This window comes from Mauremys reevesii, linkage group 3 (assembly GCF_016161935.1).
Source record: "Mauremys reevesii isolate NIE-2019 linkage group 3, ASM1616193v1, whole genome shotgun sequence".
Taxonomy (NCBI): Eukaryota; Metazoa; Chordata; order Testudines; family Geoemydidae; genus Mauremys; species Mauremys reevesii.
The window spans coordinates 54098498-54119092 of NC_052625.1; the positions used below are offsets into that span (position 1 = coordinate 54098498).

The following is a 20595-nucleotide window of genomic DNA, read 5'->3' on the forward strand; positions in this document are numbered from 1 at the left end:
CTTTCTGGAATATCTGTTGAGCCTTGGCTTTCTACCTATAGAAGTGCAGTAATGCTTAAATACCGTTAAAAATCTGTGCCTTACTGTTCAAATCAGATGCTCAGTTTGGTAGGGCAGTGCTTGAATCTATATCTAATTAGGACAGAATCCCATCACCCATTGATGGGGTACTACTTGCCAATCTAGCCAAAGAGAGGGAATATGCAGAGGGCACTCAAAAAGAAGTGAAGACTTCTTACTTGTGATGAGTTTTTCAGGATTGACTCTGCATAGACACACTCACCACCCAGCCTTCTCTCTTCCTCAGAGTCCTAATAAAATCACTGCAGTGACAGTGGAAGAAATTCAGGCAATAGCAGGTGCCATGCCCCCTTTTATAGCTTTATCCTCAGAACATTCAGGAATTCTAAAGGGAGGAGCAGGAGGAGGCACATGAGCACTCTAATGACATTGCTATGAGAAGTTCTAATCATCTAGGCTGCCCCTGAAGAGTATGAATATGCAGAGTCTGTCTCAAAAAACTGGTTACAAATAACTTCTATTTCTCTTTACCCTCTGAGGCAGCTGTTCTCCTGTAGAACAACACAACCTACAATATCCCAGGGACATTCTTGAGTTTTATAGATAAGGTGTTTTTTTATGTGAAAATGCTTGAACTGTTGAATGACCCATCAAGGGAGATGAGACTAGTTCAAACCAGACCGTTTTCAGAGAGTGCTGCAAAACTTCCTACAATAACTCAGACAATGACAATGAACTGTAAGTGCAACAAAAAACAAAACCCAATCAAAAAACATAGTAAGCAAAGACTGCCAAACATGGGGAAATCAAATAACAGAATACTACGGACATCTCATATGTGGAATTGAAATATGCAGTGATAAGGACCATATAAATATTTTAGATTCTAAGCCACACAAGTACCCAATCCTGCAAGCACTTGCACATGAATAACTTATACATGTGAATCGACTCTCTTAGTTTAAAGGGACTTGTTTTTAAAGCAATATGTTCTTATAAAAAAAATCTGAATTTTGTGTTTTTACTTCTTTGTTTATAAAACAGATGTATTATTTCTCTTGTAATATCACTTTTTTGTGAGAAAATATGAAGCATTAATTCCTATGAAGTTTTTATCTGTCTTCTCGGCCTTCTGGCTAAGATCAAGTGTAGATAACTTCTTGGCTCTTTGAGATCAGATGGGGTGAGTAGTCTCTTGGCCTATCCAAGGCCGTGATCAATTGTTTTGATGTTTTGGTCTTTTGGCCTTGAGATGAAAACCTGGTCTGTGTCTTGGGAATCTTGAAGAAACATTATCTAAAATTTGTATCTGTTCTTATCATAGCAGATGGATAGGTCAAAGTAATATAATTAAGTAAAATGTGCTAATAATGTCAGTGACTACTGGTGTTTCAAAACTGTTTCACTTCTGCTTATAAGGTTCCTGCTGTGAATAATACTACAATTTTATACGCCTTTTAGCAGAGATTAATTTTGCTTTGTGACAAAATATCTTGTCATGCATTTCATAGCTCTCCAGGTAAAATTATTATTTTATTTATTTTTTATAGTGTCTACAAATATTCAGAGAGCTATAGTAAGTCATGGTTTCCACTCTGATCTTTGTGTACCGAGATCATCATTGTGGTATGTCAGATCAGAATTTCTGATTCTGCTCCTGCTTCCACTTGCATGGAACCTGTAGACCAGCTTCCCCAACATGGTGACATGATTACCAGTATTGATATTGTTTAAGATCAGACACCCTGACATCCAGAGTAAGGTATTTCTTTCAAAGGCTAATTCATAGCAAGACACCAAATGGCCAGTCAAGCAGAGAATTAAAAGAATATGAGGCACATTCTCTTGTCACTTACATGTATCTTTGAACAGCTGGGCCAACTACATTTCTCACAGGAGGAGCGGAAGGAAGCATAGCAGGCTTCAAGCTCAGCTGCTGCTCTTTCTCCTTCCCAGTTTGTGAAGAGCAGCCCCTGCTCCTCTCTCCTTCTCCTTACCATCAGCTCATCAGTAAGCATCAGCTCTTGAGCAGCTTAGCTCCCTCCCTTAGAGGAGGCACAGCCAAGGACATTTTGGGTGGTAGCAGCAATGGACCCCTGCAGAGATGTAGCACCCAGGGTAAATTAATTCAGTAGCAGGAAGAGGGCAGCATTAACTGAATTGTATTCGGAAGGAGGAATGGAAAGAATGTGTTCAGTATGGAGGCAGCATGGGCAGAAAACAACATAACTTGTGAGTTCCTTAATCAATACAAAGATTAAAAAATCAGAAATTAAAAGTAAATAATCTGTTTTTTTTATTCAGAGACTACATCATTTTCTGATTCCCTGAGATCTGGGAGTAATAAAGATGTGAACCTTGGAAGAAGAGATACTCTGAAGCTTATACCCAATATGGAAACAATTTGCTATTCTTTTCTAACAAGCCTTCTTTTAATGAATAAACATCCAGTACTTATCACAGGTAACAAACTCTTAACTTCTAAAAACAAAGCAAATACTGTAGTCTGTTAAATAAATTATTCATGTCCAAATAGATTTTAAACAAAATACAGACATAGGAATTCCTATCTATTGACTCCCATTAGCCTAGTGTGCTTTGTTTGATACGTTTTATTTAATACTTTATTAACCCCTTCTCCACATAGGAAAAGCTGAATATAATATAAGTTGACACCTATATATAGCATATGCATAATAAAGGACTGATGGTGCTGAATCTTCCAGTATCTGATTCTGTCGCTCTTACTCATGTCGAGTAGTACCTTATTCCACAAAATACCCCATTAGAATCAGTGGAGCTACTCACAAAAGGTATTACTTAATGTCAATGATAGTGACAGAATCTGTCCTACAGAAAGATGATGGGATTTAAGCCATTCTCAAAAAAAAGCATTTAACAAAATGGTGGATGAATAGCAACCATGAATAGAAAATTCAAACAGCTTTTGATTAATTGACTTCCAGAAAAACTGTGAGGATGAGCCCTAAACTCACTCTTGAATCTGCAGCATCTACTGTTGCTTTCCCAGCTCCTTTTTCCCCATATGTAGGGATAATATATAATCTAAAGCTATACTTGAATGTAATTTTTGACTTTCAGGTCTTAAGTTGTCCGTTAAGAGAGAGCTGGAAACAGCCATAGCTTGGGTAGGAGTACTCTCATGCACAGAATGAAAACATTCCAGCTTGAACATCGCAGCTCCCCTGTGGCAGCATTTTCTAAAACAAAATATTCTTATCAGTTTTTCTCGTTTGTATATTTAAGAAATACTGAAATATATAAAACAAGCAGAGATTTAACCTGTGTAATAGCAGTAATAGTGTGCAGATTATGAATTCATGTTTTGGCACACAGTTTTGCCATGCCTATTAATGAAAATTTGAGTTTAAGTGTCTCAATTCTTTTTGTCTTTGGGTTTTTTTAGGAGACTCTGGTATTGGGAAGACTGCCATGATTCAAAATATGCTTGAAAGACTTCAGAATCAAGGGGGATTATTTGTAAAATCAGGAACAATTTTAGGAGATGTCGTCTTACATAATGAAATTAAAAAAGCAAGGTTGTAGATGGCTTTCCAGTTTTACATTTTCCATCAGTATTTAATATCATAGGAAGTAATACAGTCAAACTTTCCTTAGGATTGATAATGAATAAATAATAGACATTAATTTTAGTATTGTGGTAAGTTATACCATAATTGTAGTGCTGTTGAGGCAGCATTTTTATTTTAAACCCCCATTTTCAAGTGCTTTAACTTTCTGGAAAAAAGTAATATTTTAGCCAAAATAACTTATGCTGCTTCTTAGCTCAAAGATGAATTTGTTTGAGTTTTGTGAAATTCCATTAGTTTACATTTTAAAAAAACCCTGTTTTTCATGTAATGAGAAATTATCCAGATTTTGTATGTGGCCAGATTGAAAAATGTGTTAAAATTTAAATTAAACTTTTTTAAAAAGTTTTTTAAAAAAGTTTTTTAAAAAAGTTTGCTCTCGGTCTTCACTGAGAGCAAACTATTTTCAATACCAAAAGGAGAAGTACCTGAAAAATGTTGATATAGTTTTCACACTGGCAATTTGAATAACAATGTATAAATTCTCATCCTGAAGAAAAAAGATTTATTTCATTACTCTGTATTATTTCTTCATGGCAGTTAAGTTACAAAAATGAATTGTGTTTTTTCCTACTCGTGTCTTCCTGATCAGTATGTTAAAGAATTCCAGTTACCTAACATTTGATATGCCCAAAGGTGCTCAGAAGAGAGTGTGGCCCTCACCTGGAGACTCGGGTATGTGATCACATTCATTTTTAAAAGGTTTTAGGACCAATTTTATTGGAATAATTTTGCATCTCTAATTAAACTTTGGAGCAAAATGTTGGGGGCAGTTAATTACACCAACATCTGATCCCAGTTAGATGTCTAACCATTTGAACTGTGGGTGCAAACTGAACCTGCAGAAAAAGAGGTTGAGCTGAAGTCTGTCTGATAATCTGGCCTTCACAACTAAAAATGACTGTAAAATTGTATTAATTAGTAGCAAGCTCTATCCTAGTACTGTACTTTTATTATAAACATTTGAATATTTACATGACATTGATAGCAGAACTGGGAATACAGGCATGAAAATTAGCTCAAGAACTCAAACCATGATAAGCTTCTACATGAGTGACACCAAAATAAACCAAGCTTTTCATCACTATTATATTTCAATTTGATTGGAGGCACAAAGCTTGTAAACGGTGTGTGTGGTTACATTTTATTGGTGTGAAAATCTGTTTGAAAAATGCAAGTAGACTTCAGCAAAGTCTTTTGGATTTTGCATCTAAGTGCATCTATAAAGATATTTCTGATCACTTATATAAAATTTCCAAGAAATATACAGCACAAAAATGTATTTATTTAAAATTTATTTAAGTATGCAGTAGTACAGTGGTTCCCAAACTTGTTCCGCCACTTGTGCAGGGAAAGCCCCTGGTGGGCCAGGCGGGTTTGTTTACCTGCAGTGTCTGCAGGTTCGGCTGATCGCGGCTCCCAGTGGCTGTGGTTTGCCGCTCCAGGCCAATGGGAGCTGCAGGAAGCGGTGAGGGACATGCTGGCCGCTGCTTCTCGCAGCTCCCATTGGCCTGGAGTGGTGAACCACAGCCACTGGGAGCTGCGATTGGCCGAACCTGCAGATGTGGCAGGTAAACAAACCAGCCTGGCCCGTCAGGGGCTTTCCCTGCACAAGCGGTGAAACATGTTTGGGAACCACTGCTGTAGTAGATTCACCTGCAGTGATGAAATAAAGACCACAGTCACTCATTCAGAAAAAAGCAAGGTTAAATAGGTCAGCCATGCACCATCTGAACTGAAAGTCAACAAGCTTACTTTCTTTAGGACTAACAGAGGAAGTAAAATCTAGCACTAAGATTTCTGCCTCTAATCCAACGGTGGGCAAACTACGTGGGATTGCCAGCCCCATGGTGCCGCAGGGCTAAGGCAGGTTCCCTGCATGCCCTGGCCCCGCATCGCCCCCAGAAGCAGTGGGCACCATGTCCCTGCTGCCCGGGGGCGGGGGCAGAGGGCTCCACACACTGCCCTCACCTGCGGGTACCTCCCCTGAAGCTCCCATTGGTCACTTCTGGGGGCAAAGTGGGGCCAGAGCAGACAGGGAGCCTGCCTTAGCCCTGCTGTGCACTGCTGCCAGCCCGGAGCCCACACCCCAACCCCCTGCCCTGAGCCCCCTGCTGCACCCCACACCCGCTCTTGCACCCCAAACCCTGCCATGAGCCCCATCATACACCCTGCACTCCTCCTGCACCCAAACCTCTTGCCCTGAGCCCCTCCCTGCACACCGCACCCCCTCTCACACCCTGCACGCTAACCCCCTGCCTCAGCCCTACATTCATGGCCCTGCATTCAGTTTCCCCACCCAGATGTGGCCCTTGGGCCAAAAAGTTTGCTCACCCCTGCTCTAGTCCTTTAGATATTCAAATATATATGGGGAATCACAGTGAGAGCATGCTGGTTGATCTGAGGTGTCTTGACAGAGCACAGGGAGATAGCTAAGAAATAAATCTTATAGGGAATTATACATCTTAAATTGCACCTGGAAGTGAACAAGAACTTAGTGCACTATTTGGACAGTTTATGTGGTATTTTTCTTGTGCTGTACTCTCCTAAGCACTGCTGCACTAGGTGTAACTTCCAAATGGTCATCAAGTTCATGTAGTGCAGTGATTGCTTTTTTTTGAGATGTCAAGCTGCATGTCATCTCCATACTGATTGCACTAAAGTGTAAACTTCTTCACTATCTCCTCCTATGACTTCACATAAATGTTGAACAGAAGGGATGACAGAAAATAATCCTCAGCAGCCATGCATTAGAAAGCCCTGCAGTTAACTGGGCAATTGCACAACATGTTCTTGGACCACTGTGCAGGAACAAAAAAGAATGGAACCACTTACGTGTAATTTCATCCATCCCAGCATGATTCACAGTCAATAAAACCTTACAGCTAACAGTATCAAATGCTACTGAAAGATCTAAAAAAAATTGTATGACTGTTGTCCATTGCTAGAAGGAAGTTATCAGCCAGCAAGCTTGTTTCATTTTCCATACTGTTCTCTGAACGTAGGGATTATTATTACTGATCAAATAAATCTGAGAACTCCAGATAACATAGGAGGTGCTTCACTACAGCTTTCCCAAAAACCTTACCTGAAATCGAAGGTTAGAGACACTATGGCTATGGAGTTCTGAGGATGTAAAATACCACCACCTTAAAAGTATGCACGACCAAATGCAGCATTTGGCAAAGTCATTCATGTCCCTCAGCTTTAAGTAATGTTGCAGCACATTTCCTCTAGGGTTCTGGAATGTCTCTTCTACTACAACTGCTACCTCTTTTGCAATTTCTTTGAGGTTGTCAAGTTCTAATTCCAGAAATGTGCATGGCTGCCATCTGAAACTTGGTGCATACAGGCTAGAATGGATATCCAGTTTCAGTGTTCTCTGTCACAGTTCAGTAGAGTTGCTATTTGCAGCTTTTCTTTCTTCATATACAACTGAAAAAAGTCATCTATCAGCGTTTCCCAAACTGGAGTCCATGAGGGTACTCCAAGGGGTCCGTGGGCCCCGCTGATCAACTCCTCCCCCTCTCTCCCAGTACCTGCATGCTGGGAAACAGCTCTATCTCCCAGATGCTACTGAAGCTAAACCAGGAAATTTTAGGTGCTAGAAGTCTGGTGGTGCAGCAGGACTAAGGCAGGCTCTCTACCTGCCCTGGCTCTGCGCCACTTCCAGAAGTGTCCGGCACATTCCTGCAGCCCCTAAGGGGGGGTGCAAGGGATCTCCGTGTGCTGTCCCTGCCCTGAGCCTACTGTGCAGCTCCCATTGACTCAAACTCCCTCGGAGAGCCCGAAACCTGAACCCCCTCCTGCACCCAAACTTCCTCTCAGAGCCAGCACCCCCTTCTGCACATCTATCCCACTAGGGTTGCCAGCTTTCTAATAGCACAAAACTGAACACCCTAGCCCCACCTCCTCACCCCTGCCCCACTCTTTCCCCAAGGGTCTGCCCCCACTCACTACATTCCTCCTCGGTGGGTCGCTCTCCCCCACCCTCACTCGCTTTCACTGGGCTGGGGCAGGGGCTTGGGGTGGGGATAGGAATGAGGGATTTGGGGTGCAGGAGGGGGCTTCAGACTGAGGGATGGGGTTGAGGGATTTGGAATGTGGGAGCAGGCTGCAGGTTGAGGGGGTTGGAGTGTGGGAGGGGGTATGGGCTCTGGGCTGGGGGTGCTGGCTCTGGGCTGGGGCCAGGGATGAGGGGTTCAGGGTGTGGGAGGGGGCTCTGGGCTGGGGCAAGGGGTTGGGGTGCAGCGAGGGTGAGGGCTCTGGGCTGGGAGTGCAGGCTCTGGGCTGGGGCCAAGGATGAGGAGTTTGGGGAGCAGGAGGGGGCTCCACATTTGGGGGGCTCAGGGATGGGGCAATGAGTTGGAGCTTGGGGTTGAGGTGTGGGCTTACCTCAGATGGCTCCCAGTCAGCAGCACAGCAGGGATAAAGCAAGCTGCCTACCCTTCCTTACACCACATTGCGCACGCCCTGGAAGCGACCAGCAGCAGGTCCTGTGCTATGCAGGGGGACAAGAGGCTCCGTGCACTGCTTTCACCCATAGAAACTGCCCCTCCAGCTCCCATTGGCTGGAAACTGGCCAATGGTAGTGTGGAGCCAGTGCTCGGGGCAGGGGCAGCACGTGGAGCCCTATGCCCCCCTCACCTAGGAGCCACACCTGCAGGACACTTCTGGGGTGCAGCGCGGTGCCAGGAAAGGTAGGGACTAACCTGTCTTAGCACCAGAGCACTGCCAACCTGACCTTTAATGGCTAGGTTGGCAGTGCTGACTAGAGCCGCCAGAGTCCCTTTTCGACCAGGTGTTCCGGTTGAAAACCAAACACCTGGTCACTCTATTCCCTAGCCTGGTGAAAGTGAGTGAGGGTGGGGGAAAATGAGTGATGAGGGGGGAATGAAGTGAGTGGGGAGTGGAAGAGGTGGGGCGAGGCCTTGGGGGAACAGGTGGAGTGGGGGTGGGGCCTGTGGCTGAGTGGCTTGCGGGGGTCCCTGAAACATTTTAAATCAAAATGAGATCCTCGGGTTACTGAAGTTTGGGAACCACAGTCAGGAGTAATTCTGGTGGAGAATTAGCTGGTTTGTTGGTCGTCTTCCACAGTTAAGAATTTTTTTAAACTTTTTAATGTAATCTCTACATTTGGAAAAACAGTTTTTGAATAAATAATGTATATATTTTACACAGTAGCTTAGCAGTAAACTTCCTTTATCTCTTTCAGGAGAAGAAAACATTTTAACTTATGTTTTAAATATGCTTTTTTAAGATACACAGGCAAAGAGATGCTTTGAATTCAAAACTATAAAATTACTATTAAATCGCAGAAGCACATTTGAATTGTACCAAAATCCAAACAGTGTTCTACTCTATCATGCTTAACAAAGCTGGCAATGCTTAAAATACCACACTAATATGAAGACAATATGCACTTTGACTTGACTTATATTTTTGGTAGTGATATTAAAAGAAATATTTGCTGTAATAACAGTATGCAATATTAATAGCATCTTAGAATTGTGAAGAGAGTAGATCCACTGTTGATCAGATATCATTCTGACCCTTAATTTTGTATATGGCACAGATTTGAAGTCAACGACGGGGCCATATTCTGCAAGTGAAACTGGTGACATTGCTCTAACATCTGAAAGAATCAAGGGTGTTATAGTTTCCACAATACAGTGTGGTGCCCACACCAGTGCTGCCCAAATACAGTCATGGATTCATCAGAAATTAATACTAAAAAGTAAAGATGTTCTTGGTGCACCAAAATCCAAACAGGTAAAACAGTGTTCTACTCTACCAATGCTTAAAAATGCTGTCAGTGCTTAAAATAAACACTAAAAAGATTGACAGAACTATTTGACTTATTTAAAAAGTGTGTCTGTCTAACTCCTGTTAAATACATTTGTAGCCATGTTGGTCTCTCTCACCAATAGAAGTTGGTCCAATAAAAGACATTACCTCATCCCCCTTGTCTCTCTAATGTTGTGTGTATTAGGCTGTTTGGGTTATTGTTTTTATCTGTTACTGTTGTGCTTCTTTTCAATTACTAATGTAGTATTTCAGGTGTAATGGCAGGAATTTGGGGATAAGGTATTCTTAATAAGTAATGTATTGGTAACCTTATTTATTCAATCCCATTCATTTATGAATGTTATAGTAGCTACAAAAATAAATAAAAAGCTTCCAAGATGTTTCAGCCAGCTAGCCAGCCTACTCAATTAGCTGAATATGCCAACCCTAGTGGGATAGGGGTGCAGAAGTGGGTGCTGGCTCATTGAATCTCTGACAATGGGCTGTTGCTGTTTCCATTGCTGGCCACCACCCTGGCCTCCCCTCTGGACACCATCCACAAATGTAATACATTACAATAACTTTTAAAAATCCAAATAGGAACTAACAAAATACATAGTATTAATCTCCTCGCATGTTCTTCCATAGCTGTGAAACCTCTCATTGTTTGTAAAGTCAAATGTAGTTTGCCTGGCCCTGTGTAGTTGTGGAAGAAGGAGTGACTTCCTTTCCCAGAACTGCTTCCTGCAGGTTTTATTGTGGGAAGGGATGATCTCACTCAATATGACTATTTATTGAAACAGCTAGGCCTGGAACTCAAAAGGGAAGAGGCAGTTCTTGACTTAGGCCTAAGTGGAGCACAGCATTGGTCCAAGAGGTGAATATAGCTAAACCACTAGGTAATAGCAACCATAATGTAATTAAATTTAACATCTTGGGGGAACGGGGGGGAATATCAAATAAACCAGCACAAATAGCATTTAACTGCAAAAAAAGGGGAACTCCACAGGTGGCTAGTGAAATTGAAATTAAAAGGAACAGTTACAAAACTGAAATGCCTGCAAGATTCATGGAAATTTTAAAAAAACTTAATAGAGACTTTAAACCCCAGATTTAAAAAAGAAGAAGAAGAAGACCAAAAAATGTCACCAGGGCTAAACAATGGAATAAAAGAGGCAGTTAGAGACAAAAAGGTATCTTTTAAAAATTGGAAGTTAAATCTTACCGAGGAAAATAGAAAGGAGCATAAACTCTGGAAGTCAAGTATAAAAGTATAATTAGGCAGGCCAAAAAAGAATTTGAAGAACAACTAGCAAAAGACACAAAAATAACAGCAATTTTATTTAAATGAATCAGGAGCAGGAAGCCTGCCAAAGCCTATCAGTGGAGCTACTGGACAATTGAGGTGCTAAAGGAGCACTCAGAGAAGACAAGGCCGTTGCGGAGAATCAAAATTAATTCTTTGCATTGGCTTTCACTGCAAAGAATATGAAGAGATTCCCATACCCAAGACATTCTTTTTAGGTGACAAATCTGAGGAACTGTCCCAGATTGGGGTGTCATTAGAGGAAGTTTTGGAACAAATTAATAAACAGCAATAAGTCACCAAGACCACATGGTATTCAAGAGTTCTGAAGGAAGTCACATATGAAATTGCAGAACAACTAACTGTGGTATGTAACCTATCACTTAAATCACCCTCTGTACCAGATGACTAATGGATAACTAATGTAGCACTTTTTTTTTAAAGGCTCCAGAAGCACATCTAGCAATTACAGGCCAGTAAACCCAACTTCAGTCCCAGGCAAATTGGTTGAAACTATAGTAAAAGACAGAATTATCAGACACACAGATGAACACAATGTGTTGGGGAAGAGTTGACACAGCTTTTATAATGGGAAATCATGCCTCACCAATATATTAGAATTCTTGGAGGGGGTCAACAAACATGTGGAAAAGAGTGATCCAGCAGATATAATATACTTGGATTTTCAGAAAGCCTTTGACAAGGTCTTTCAGCAAAGGCTCTTAAGCAAAATAAGCAGTTATGGGATAAGAGGGAAGGTCCTCGCATGGATCAATAACTGGTTAAAAGATAGGAAACAAAGGGTACGAATAAATGGTCAGTTTTCACAGTGGAGAGGTAAATAATGAGGTCTCCCAAGGATATAGACTGTGACAACTGCTGTTCAACATTTTCTGAAGTGACCTGGAAAAGGTGGTAAACAGTAAGGTGGCAAAGTTTGCAGATGAGTCAAAATTACTCAAGATAGTTAAGTCCAGAGCTGACTACAAAGAGTTACAAAGGGAGTTACAAAATGGAAATGAAATTCAAAGATGATAAATGCAAAGTAATTGCACATTGGAAAACAGAATCCCAACTATACATACACAATTATGGGGTCTTAATTAGTTGTTACCACTCAAGGAAGATATCCTGGAGTCATTGTGGATAGTTCTCTGAAAACATCTATTCACTGTCAAAAAAGCTAACAGAACATTAGGAACCATTAGGAAAGGAATAGATAATAAGACAGAAAATATCATAATGCCACTATGTAAATTCATGGCGCACCCACACCTTGAACACTGCATGGAGTTCTGGTCACCCATCTCAAAAAAGATATATTAGAGTTGGAGCAGGGACATAGAAGGTCAACAAAAATTATTAGGAATATGGAACAACTTCCGTATGAGGAGAGATTAAAAAGACTGGAACTGTTCATCTTAGAAAAGAGATGACTGAGGGGAGATATGATAGAGGTCTATAAAATAATGAATGGTGTAGAGAAAGTGAATAAGAAAGTCTTATTTACCTTGTCACATAACACAAAAACCAGGGGTTGCCCATTTAAATCAATAGGCAGCAGGTTTATAACAAACATAAGGAAGTACTTCACACAACACAAAGTCAACTTGTGGAACTCATTGCCAGGGGATGTTGTGAAGATCAAAAGTAAAACTGGGTTAAAAGAATTAGATAAATTCATGGGTGACAGGTCCATCAATGGCTATTAGGCAGATGGTCTGGAATGAAATCCCATGCCTTGGGTGCCCCTAAACCTCTAACAATCAGAAGCTGGGACTGGACAACGGGATAGATCACTTGATAAATTGCCCTTTTCTGTTCATTCCTTCTGAAACATCTGGCACTGTCCACTGTCAAAAGAGAGGATACTGTGCTAGATGGACCATTGATCTGACACAGTATGATCATTCTTACATTTTTATGTGTCTTAATATTAAAGCATTCTCATTGTTTCCATTTGGATGAGATATAACAGCTTCCTGTACCTTGCAGTTTACATCTGAGCTGCTCATATAATGACATATACTAAGTCATTTGTGCAAGTACACTAATTAATGTGTGTTTTAGATAAAGAACAATGTAGCTCTTTCATAATTATGTGCGTAAAACACAGTCACTTCATGTTAATACTCTGTAATAATAAGTAAAGCTAACTTTAACATAACTCAGATATGGTTTCTAATGTGGTTATATTTATTCACAGGTGATAATGTTTATTGATGATCTGAATATGCCAATACCAGAGGAGTATGGTGCCCAGCCACCACTTGAAACAATCAGACAGTTTTTAGATTTAGGAGGTTTTTATGACACTAAGCAACTTGCATGGAGGGTACAGTATGGACTTCTGATTTTTTATCAGTTCTAATTAATCTTCTGCAAAGAGCAAGTTAAGTTAAATCTAAGGGCTACTAACCATTTCATATTAATATTATGATAATATTATGCTTACTGATAACAATGGAGTATATTTAAATGAGTTTTCCAGGAGGGATGGGGAGAGTTGTAAATGTGTCTTATTGATTGATCTAAAGGACTAGATTTTTTTTTAATTCTGATTTAAGAAGCAAGAAAAAATTTAAAAAAATATTTTAACTAGAATTTATTTAGAAAATACGATTTTATTGTATTCTAGTTAAATAGATTACATTACAGTCTGGAAGGTGCCACAAGTACTCCTGTTCTTTTTGCTGATTCAGACTAACACGGCTGCTATTCTGAAACATTACATTTTATGAAATTTAAAATTCATACACAATTTTTAAAAATCTCATTTCAGCTCATACCTTGCTTCAGCTGGATAGATCTCCTCTCCCTGTATCCTTACAGAATGCCTTTTGGCCTTGCTCTCTCTCCTGAGGATCTTTTTCTCTTTTCAGAACTTTGTTTCATCACCACTGCTTTCAGGTCTTGTGGTCTCTTCTTTTTGTAGTGTCAAGACTTACACTTAGGGTGCCATGCATTAAGCAGTAACTAGAGAACTCCCTGACCCAAAGAAGTCCTTCTCTTTATTAAACTCCCAGTGCAACTCATCATGGTCTACTCTGGAACTGTGGAGGACCGGGAGCTCCATAACCACTCCACATTTCCCTTTCTTTATAATAAAAGATTACAACTTAAATTATATCCCAGCCAGTGTGTGTGTATGTGTCTGTCTCTTTGTCTATCTAGAATTCAAAATAAACATTGAATTCCTTAAAATTATTTGCACTTATATGTCCCTTATCAATTCAGTTTAAATAGTCCTGAGCAATATTCTAATGATCAAGTCTCTGAGGGGGCCTGATCAATCTTCCAGCCCATGTATGTGAAGTTCTCTGTGAAGGTGAGGGCTCAGGTCTCAGATTCTCTGTTGTCCTGGGAAGTACTGAAGATGAACTCAAGTCCCCCAAACAAGTCATTTTGGAGTCTCCACTAGTCAGGATCTGAGAGTTTCTGCTACAATCTGAACTGTTCCAAATGTCTAAGAGCTTTTGAGCCAAACTTTGTTCCCTGGCTAAGTTCAGGTAGTGCTTTTGTTCAGTGCTAAGCCTTGAAGTTTAGATGCTGCCAGATTTTTATTTCATCATCTCATTTTCAAAATTCCTTCAAAAAATCATAACAATGTAGGGCTGAAAAAGACCTCAAGAAATCTTCAAGTCCAGCCCCCTCGATTGAGGCAGGACCAAGTAAACCTAAACTATCCCTGACAGGTGTTTGTCCAGCGTGTTCTTAAAAACCTCCAATGATGGAGACTCCACAACTTCCCTTGGAAGGCTTTTCCAGACCAAAACTACCACCTAGTCTGTTCTCTGCATTTTGTAGTTGTGCATTTGATTTTTACTTCTGAAGTGAAGTACTGTGCACTTTTCTTTATTGAATTTCATCTTGTTGATTTCAGACCAATTTTCCAAACTGTCAAGGTCATTTTGAATTTTATTCTAATCTAATTCTAATCTAATCCAAAATGCTGGCAACCTCACCCACTTTGGTGTTGTCTGCAAATTTTATAAGCATATTCTCCATAGTACCAGACCAAAGACTGACCTCTGTTGGACCCCACTAGAATTGCCCTCCAAGTTTGATGACAAACCATTGATAACTATTCTTTGACTACAGTCTTTCAACCAGTTATGCACCCACTTTATAGTAATTTCATCAGACCACATTTCACTAGTTTGCTTATGAGAAGGTCATGTCATACTGTGACAAAAGCAGATAGCTTTGTAGTGAGTAATGGTTCTGGTGATTGTTTTTCTTCTTTGTTACATACTTCACAGCTCTCCATTAAAGTCTGAATTTGCCTACTCAGGGCAGGCCACCATAGGGATTGTTGTGCTCAGGCCCTGCAGTTGTTTATACCTTGGTGTCTTTCATGGGTTCTTCTTCGAGAAGAAGAAGAGGAGGTTACTCACCTTGTGCAGTAACACGTTCTTCGAGATGAGTGTCCCTGTGGGTGCTCCACTACCCTTCCCTCCTCCCCTCTACTTCGGAGTTGGGGTAGCCTCCGGTGTAGAGAAGGAACTGAGGGAAACGGCCGCGCATGCTCACTAGAGCTATACTCAGAGTGGGGGGGGGCAGGCTCTGAGCATGCGTGGCCGGTAGGAGTACTGCTGCAAAAATCTCCGATCAAGAGCGCAGGGGCGCACCGACACCTAAAGTGGAGCACCCACAGGGACACTCATCTCGAAGAACGTCAGTTACTGCACAAGGTGAGTAACCTCCTCTTTTGGAGAGTTTCTCTTTCTGAAATTCCGAAGCGAGAAGAATGTGCTGATGTTCAAAAGCAGGCCATCAGCCATGTAAAAGTAATTTTGGTCCTGCCAGTATGGTAGTGGTCTGTTGGAAGCCTATTCCTTTGACCCCATGTTCTTTAGCAGGATGGATAAAAATCAATGATAAAAAAAAATTAAAATAAAAAAATGGATTTGTTTATTTAAATCAGATTTTTTGATAAAATGCTTTTTGAGGAAAAAAACTATCGAGATGGTTTTAATTAAGATACATTATAGCTCAAAGATATCTCATCATGGAATAGGGATTATAAATTATAATTCTATAGTATGACAACATATTCATGTAATGTTTAAGAAAAGTTTTGTAAATGAGTTTCAACAGTTCATGGATTAGGGACCCAATCTTATGGGATTCCAGGGGATTCTGTGTAGATTTAGGTTAATCTTTCTATCTACCCAATGGGACTCAGTGCTCAGTCTAGAAGATACCATCAGAGATGCTTAGTTTTGCAGTTCTCAAACTGTGGATTTGTGTCTCCAGAGATAACATGCTTGTTGACAGCAAAAATGTTTTTAAAATAAATAAATAACCAACACGAATGCACTTTTATGTAAAAATCCATGATTACATTGAGTCTTCCTGACTAGTGATTTAAATCATTATTTTTTTTTATGTTAAAATCCAACACAGTTATGTAGGTCCAAGTGACTGTTAAAACTTTGGTTTCCACCTGAGCATTCTGCTGCTTGGTTTCTGTGAGACTTCTTGATATAAATGCAACAGGTCTCTGGTTTCCCACTGGCTGCTTTTTTGTGAAGACTGCTTCTAAACCATATGAAGATGCATCTGCTGCTACTGTTGTTGGATAGTTTACTGAGTATTGTGCAAAAAGAGATGGAGATCTCAGTAGTTCTTTTATTTTATTAAATGTATTTTGTTTTGTGCTCTTCCAGATCCACATATTGTAACCATTAAGGAGAACTCTTAAGGATTTGGTTAGATGAACTAAATTTGAATTTCCCAAAATGATTTGTAATGCCCAGGAATCTTCTCAGCAGGAAATATTGTTGGGTTCAAATGAGGCAAGCAGTGCCTTCAATTTGTCTGAATCCTGCTGAATTTCCTGTTTGCTAAATGTGTGTCCTACAAATCTTTGCTCTTTTCCACATTAACATTTCTTGCTTAGAGTGAGGCCAGCTTGTTGGAAGCACCTCAAAACTGCATGTAATCACTCATGTTCATTTTTATCTCTGCCATATACCAAGACATCATCTGGATGGCAAAGGACAACAGGCAAACTTGACACAATCTTAGAGATTCTTTTCTGGAAATGTTCTAGTGCCAAAGCTATGCCAAATGGAAACTGATTGAAACAGTACCTTCCAAACAGGGTGATGAATGAAGTTAATGGTATAGATTCTTTAGCAAGAGGGATGTGCCAGATGTGCTGTAGCATCTAACTTTGAGATTCTCTTTCATTCTTCTTTGACTTTCTGTAGCAAGGGTATAGAGATGAGGCATGGTACTGTGAGACCAAAGGGATTCATTGATGGCATCAATTTTATTTTGTACTCCCAGACAGCTTTCCTTGTGAAGATGTGTAGATACATTTCATGTGTAGTTTGCTTTTTGTATTAAAGCATTCCTGTTTCTCTAATAGGTGTAGTCTTTCCATTGCTGGCAACCCTAGTAGGGCCAATTTGTACACGCACATCAGATTTGCATATGTATTTGTGCAGGTTCAGAATTGGCTTCTTCTTTAGGTAGATCAGCCCGCTCACCAGATGCGAGAATCCCATTCACCAGATGTGAGTGTATTTCTGAATTGGGAGAGCACAACATTTTGAGAGACCAATTGTTTGTCCATGATAACAGCTTTTCCTCCAACAAGCCTCCTTCCCCTTTCCTAGGTTTGAAACTTGGGCTATTCTCAATGCCTAGCCACCAGCATCATTCTTGCATCTCTTTGTCTCCTCTTATCTCAAGGAAGAAACCAAAGAAACTCACCTTCTCCAGCCTCAATCAACTCGTCTGTCTCATACTACTTCTGTCTCCTCCTCCTCTGCCCACTACAGTTTTACCCACTCAGGGCTTTCTTCTCTCTAGCACATAGGGAGTGAACTCAATATCTCCCATCCCCTTCTCTCCCTGCTCTCCCAGCTCTCTCTCTCTCTTTCTGAAACAGGGGTTGGAAGTAAGAGCGGCCTCCACACCAAGAAACATTTCTCAAGAGAGAAAAACTGACCCAAAAGAGGTGCTGACGAAGTAGCCTCACATGGTGAAGGGGAGAGTATTGAGTGGTATAAGGAGGCAAAAAATTGATTTTTTCATGGGTTGGGGGCACATATAGACATGGAATTTTATTAACAACAAGACATGTGACTTCATTGGGCTACGGGATTTTTACCTGAGATATGTGTTTTTATAGGAATTTTGCAAGACTGAAATATTCCTTGTTTAGAATTTTTCTCTCACCTTTCTGTTCCTTTTCCCTACATACTCATGTTTGTTTTTCAGTTGTCCTATTCTCTGTGCCTTTCTTCACCATTTTTCATTAGACTTTTTTATCTCTGTCCCTCTTTGCGTCTTTTTTCACACTCAAAAGCAGACCACATACATTTAAATTCAAATCAAACTTTAGAGGGGTAGCCGTGTTAGTCTGGATCTGTAAAAGCAGCAAAGAATCCTGTGGCACCTTATAGACTGACAGACGTTTTGCAGCATGAGCTTTCGTGGGTGAATACCCACTTCGTCGGATGCATCTATAAGTCTATAAGGTGCCACAGGATTCTTTGCTGCAAATCAAACTTTGAAATCCATGTTGTTTCTGTGGATTCTGAATTAGGTAAAAAGTTTTCTTATTCCTAAAAGTACCCAAACAAAATAAGACTTCTCTTCTCTTCAGTGATAGTTTTGACTGAATATTTCCAATTTATTATTTAATCTGCAGGTTATACATCTTAAATTCGTCAAATTACTTACCTGTCATTGATAAACCAGAGAAAGAGAACTCAATATTTGTGTGTGTGTGTGTATGTGTATAAATTAGGGCTGTCAATCAATTAAAAAAATTAATCATGATTCATTACGCCATAAAACATTGAATCACGATTAATCGCGCGGTTAAACAATAATAGAATACCATTTATATAAATATTTTTGGATGTTTTCCACATTTTCAAATATATTGATTTCAGTTACAACACGGAATACAAAGTGTACAGTGCTCACTTTATATTATTATAAATATTTGCACTGTAAAAATAAAATATACTGTTTTTCAATTCACTTAATACAAGTACTGTACTGCAATCTCTTTATCATGAAAGTTGAACTTATAAATGTAGAGTTATGTACAAAAAATAATTGCATTCAATAATAAAACAATGTAAAACTTTAAAACCTACAATTCTGCTCAGTCCTATTTCTTGTTCAGCCAATCGCTCAGACAAACAAGTTTGTTTACATTTGCAGGAGATAATGCTGCCTGCTTCTTGTTTACAATGTCACCTGAAAGTGAGAGCAGACATTCGCATAGCACTGTTGTAGCCAGTGTTGCAAGATATTTACATGCCAGATGTGCTAAAGATTCATACATCCCTTCATGCGTTAGCCACCATTCCAGAGGACATATGTCTATGCTGATGATGGGTTCTGCTCAATAACGATCCAAAGCAGTGCAGACCAACACATGCTCATTTTCATAATCTGAGTCAGATGCCACCAGCAGAAGGTTCATTTTATCTTTTGATGGTTCAGGTTCTGTAGTTTCCGCATCAGAGTGTTGCTCTTTTAAGACTTCTGAAAGCATGTTCCACACCTCATCCCTCTCAGATTTTGGAAGACACTTCAGATTCTTAAATCATGGGTCTACTGCTGTAGCTATCTTTAGAAATCTCACATTGGTACCTTTTTTGCATTTTGTCAAATCCTCAGTGAAATGTTCTTAAAACGAACAACATGCTGGGTCATCATCCTAGACTGGTGTAACATGAAATATATGGCAGAATGCGGGTAAAACAGAGCAGGAGACATACAATTCTCCCCCAAGTTGTTCAGTCACAAATTTAATTAACGTGTTATTTTTTTAACGAGTGTCATCAGCATGGAGGCATGTCCTCTGGAATGGTGGCCAAAGCATCAAGGGGTATACAAATGTTTAGCCTATCTGGCACAAAAACACCTTGCAATGCCAGCTACAAAAGTGCCATGCGAACATCTGTTCTCTCTTTCAGGTGATATTGTAAATAAGAAGTGGAGAGCATTATTTCCTGTAAATTTAAATAAACTTGTTTCTTTTAGCGATTGGCTGAACAAGAAGTAGGACTGAGTGGACTTGTAGACTAAAGTTTTACATTGTTTTGTTTTTGACTGCAGTTATGTAAAAAAAAATCTACATTTGTCAGTTGCACTTTCACAATAAAGAGATTGTATTATGGTACTTGTATGAGGTGAATTGAAAAGTACTATTTCTTTTATCATTTTTACAAATAATACAAAGTGAGCACTGTACACTTCGTATTCTGTGTTGTAATTTAAATCAATATATTTGAAAATGTAGAAAAACATCCAAAATATTTAACACATTTCAATTGGTATTCTAATGTTAACAGAGCGATCAATCGCGATTAATTTTTTTGAATTAATTGCGTGAGTTAACTGTGATTAATCAACAACTCTAATATATATATATATATATATATATATATATATATATATATATATATATAAAAATTGTAGCTCTCGGTAACTCTTTCCTGCTATCGTTGCTCAAATCACTGGATTTATATATTTATATTGGGGATTAATTTTGCCTATTTTCTAACTACATTTACATTTGGAGCAAGATGGAGACCTTTAAGTGGAAATCCTTGCAATAGCATAAGAGCTCTAAAATTTATTTTGTTTTGAAATGCTGATTCAGTTGCTGCCTTTCAAGCTTGTCCCATTCTGTTTCTTACAGAATATCCAGGATGTCTCACTGGTTGCAGACTGTGCCCCTCCAAGTGGTGGAAGAAATGAGATTAGCCCACGTCTTCTCACACACTTTTGTCTGTTGGTTCTGCCTCAGCCTTCCTTACAATCCTTACAACGTATTTTCCAGGTAATAGATCAGATAGTTTGGGAGAAATTATATCAGCAAATGGAAGT

At 39.7% G+C, this 20595-nt stretch overlaps 1 protein-coding gene across 24 annotated transcripts in view; it reads left to right on the forward strand.

The window, feature by feature from the left end:
• Positions 1-20595, forward strand: part of DNAH14 (dynein axonemal heavy chain 14) — a 459746-nt gene that overhangs the window by 272721 nt on the left and 166430 nt on the right. For all 24 annotated transcript variants that reach the window (XR_005596106.1, XM_039529958.1, XM_039529963.1 and 21 more), the window contains 6 exons: positions 2326-2484; positions 3449-3581; positions 4225-4307; positions 9208-9404; positions 12932-13060; positions 20408-20548. Coding sequence is in view for 23 of the 24 variants with exons in the window: in XM_039529958.1 (XP_039385892.1) it covers positions 2326-2484; positions 3449-3581; positions 4225-4307; positions 9208-9404; positions 12932-13060; positions 20408-20548 (842 nt within the window). In the remaining variant the exon portion in view is untranslated. The remainder of the gene's footprint in view (positions 1-2325; positions 2485-3448; positions 3582-4224; positions 4308-9207; positions 9405-12931; positions 13061-20407; positions 20549-20595) is intronic.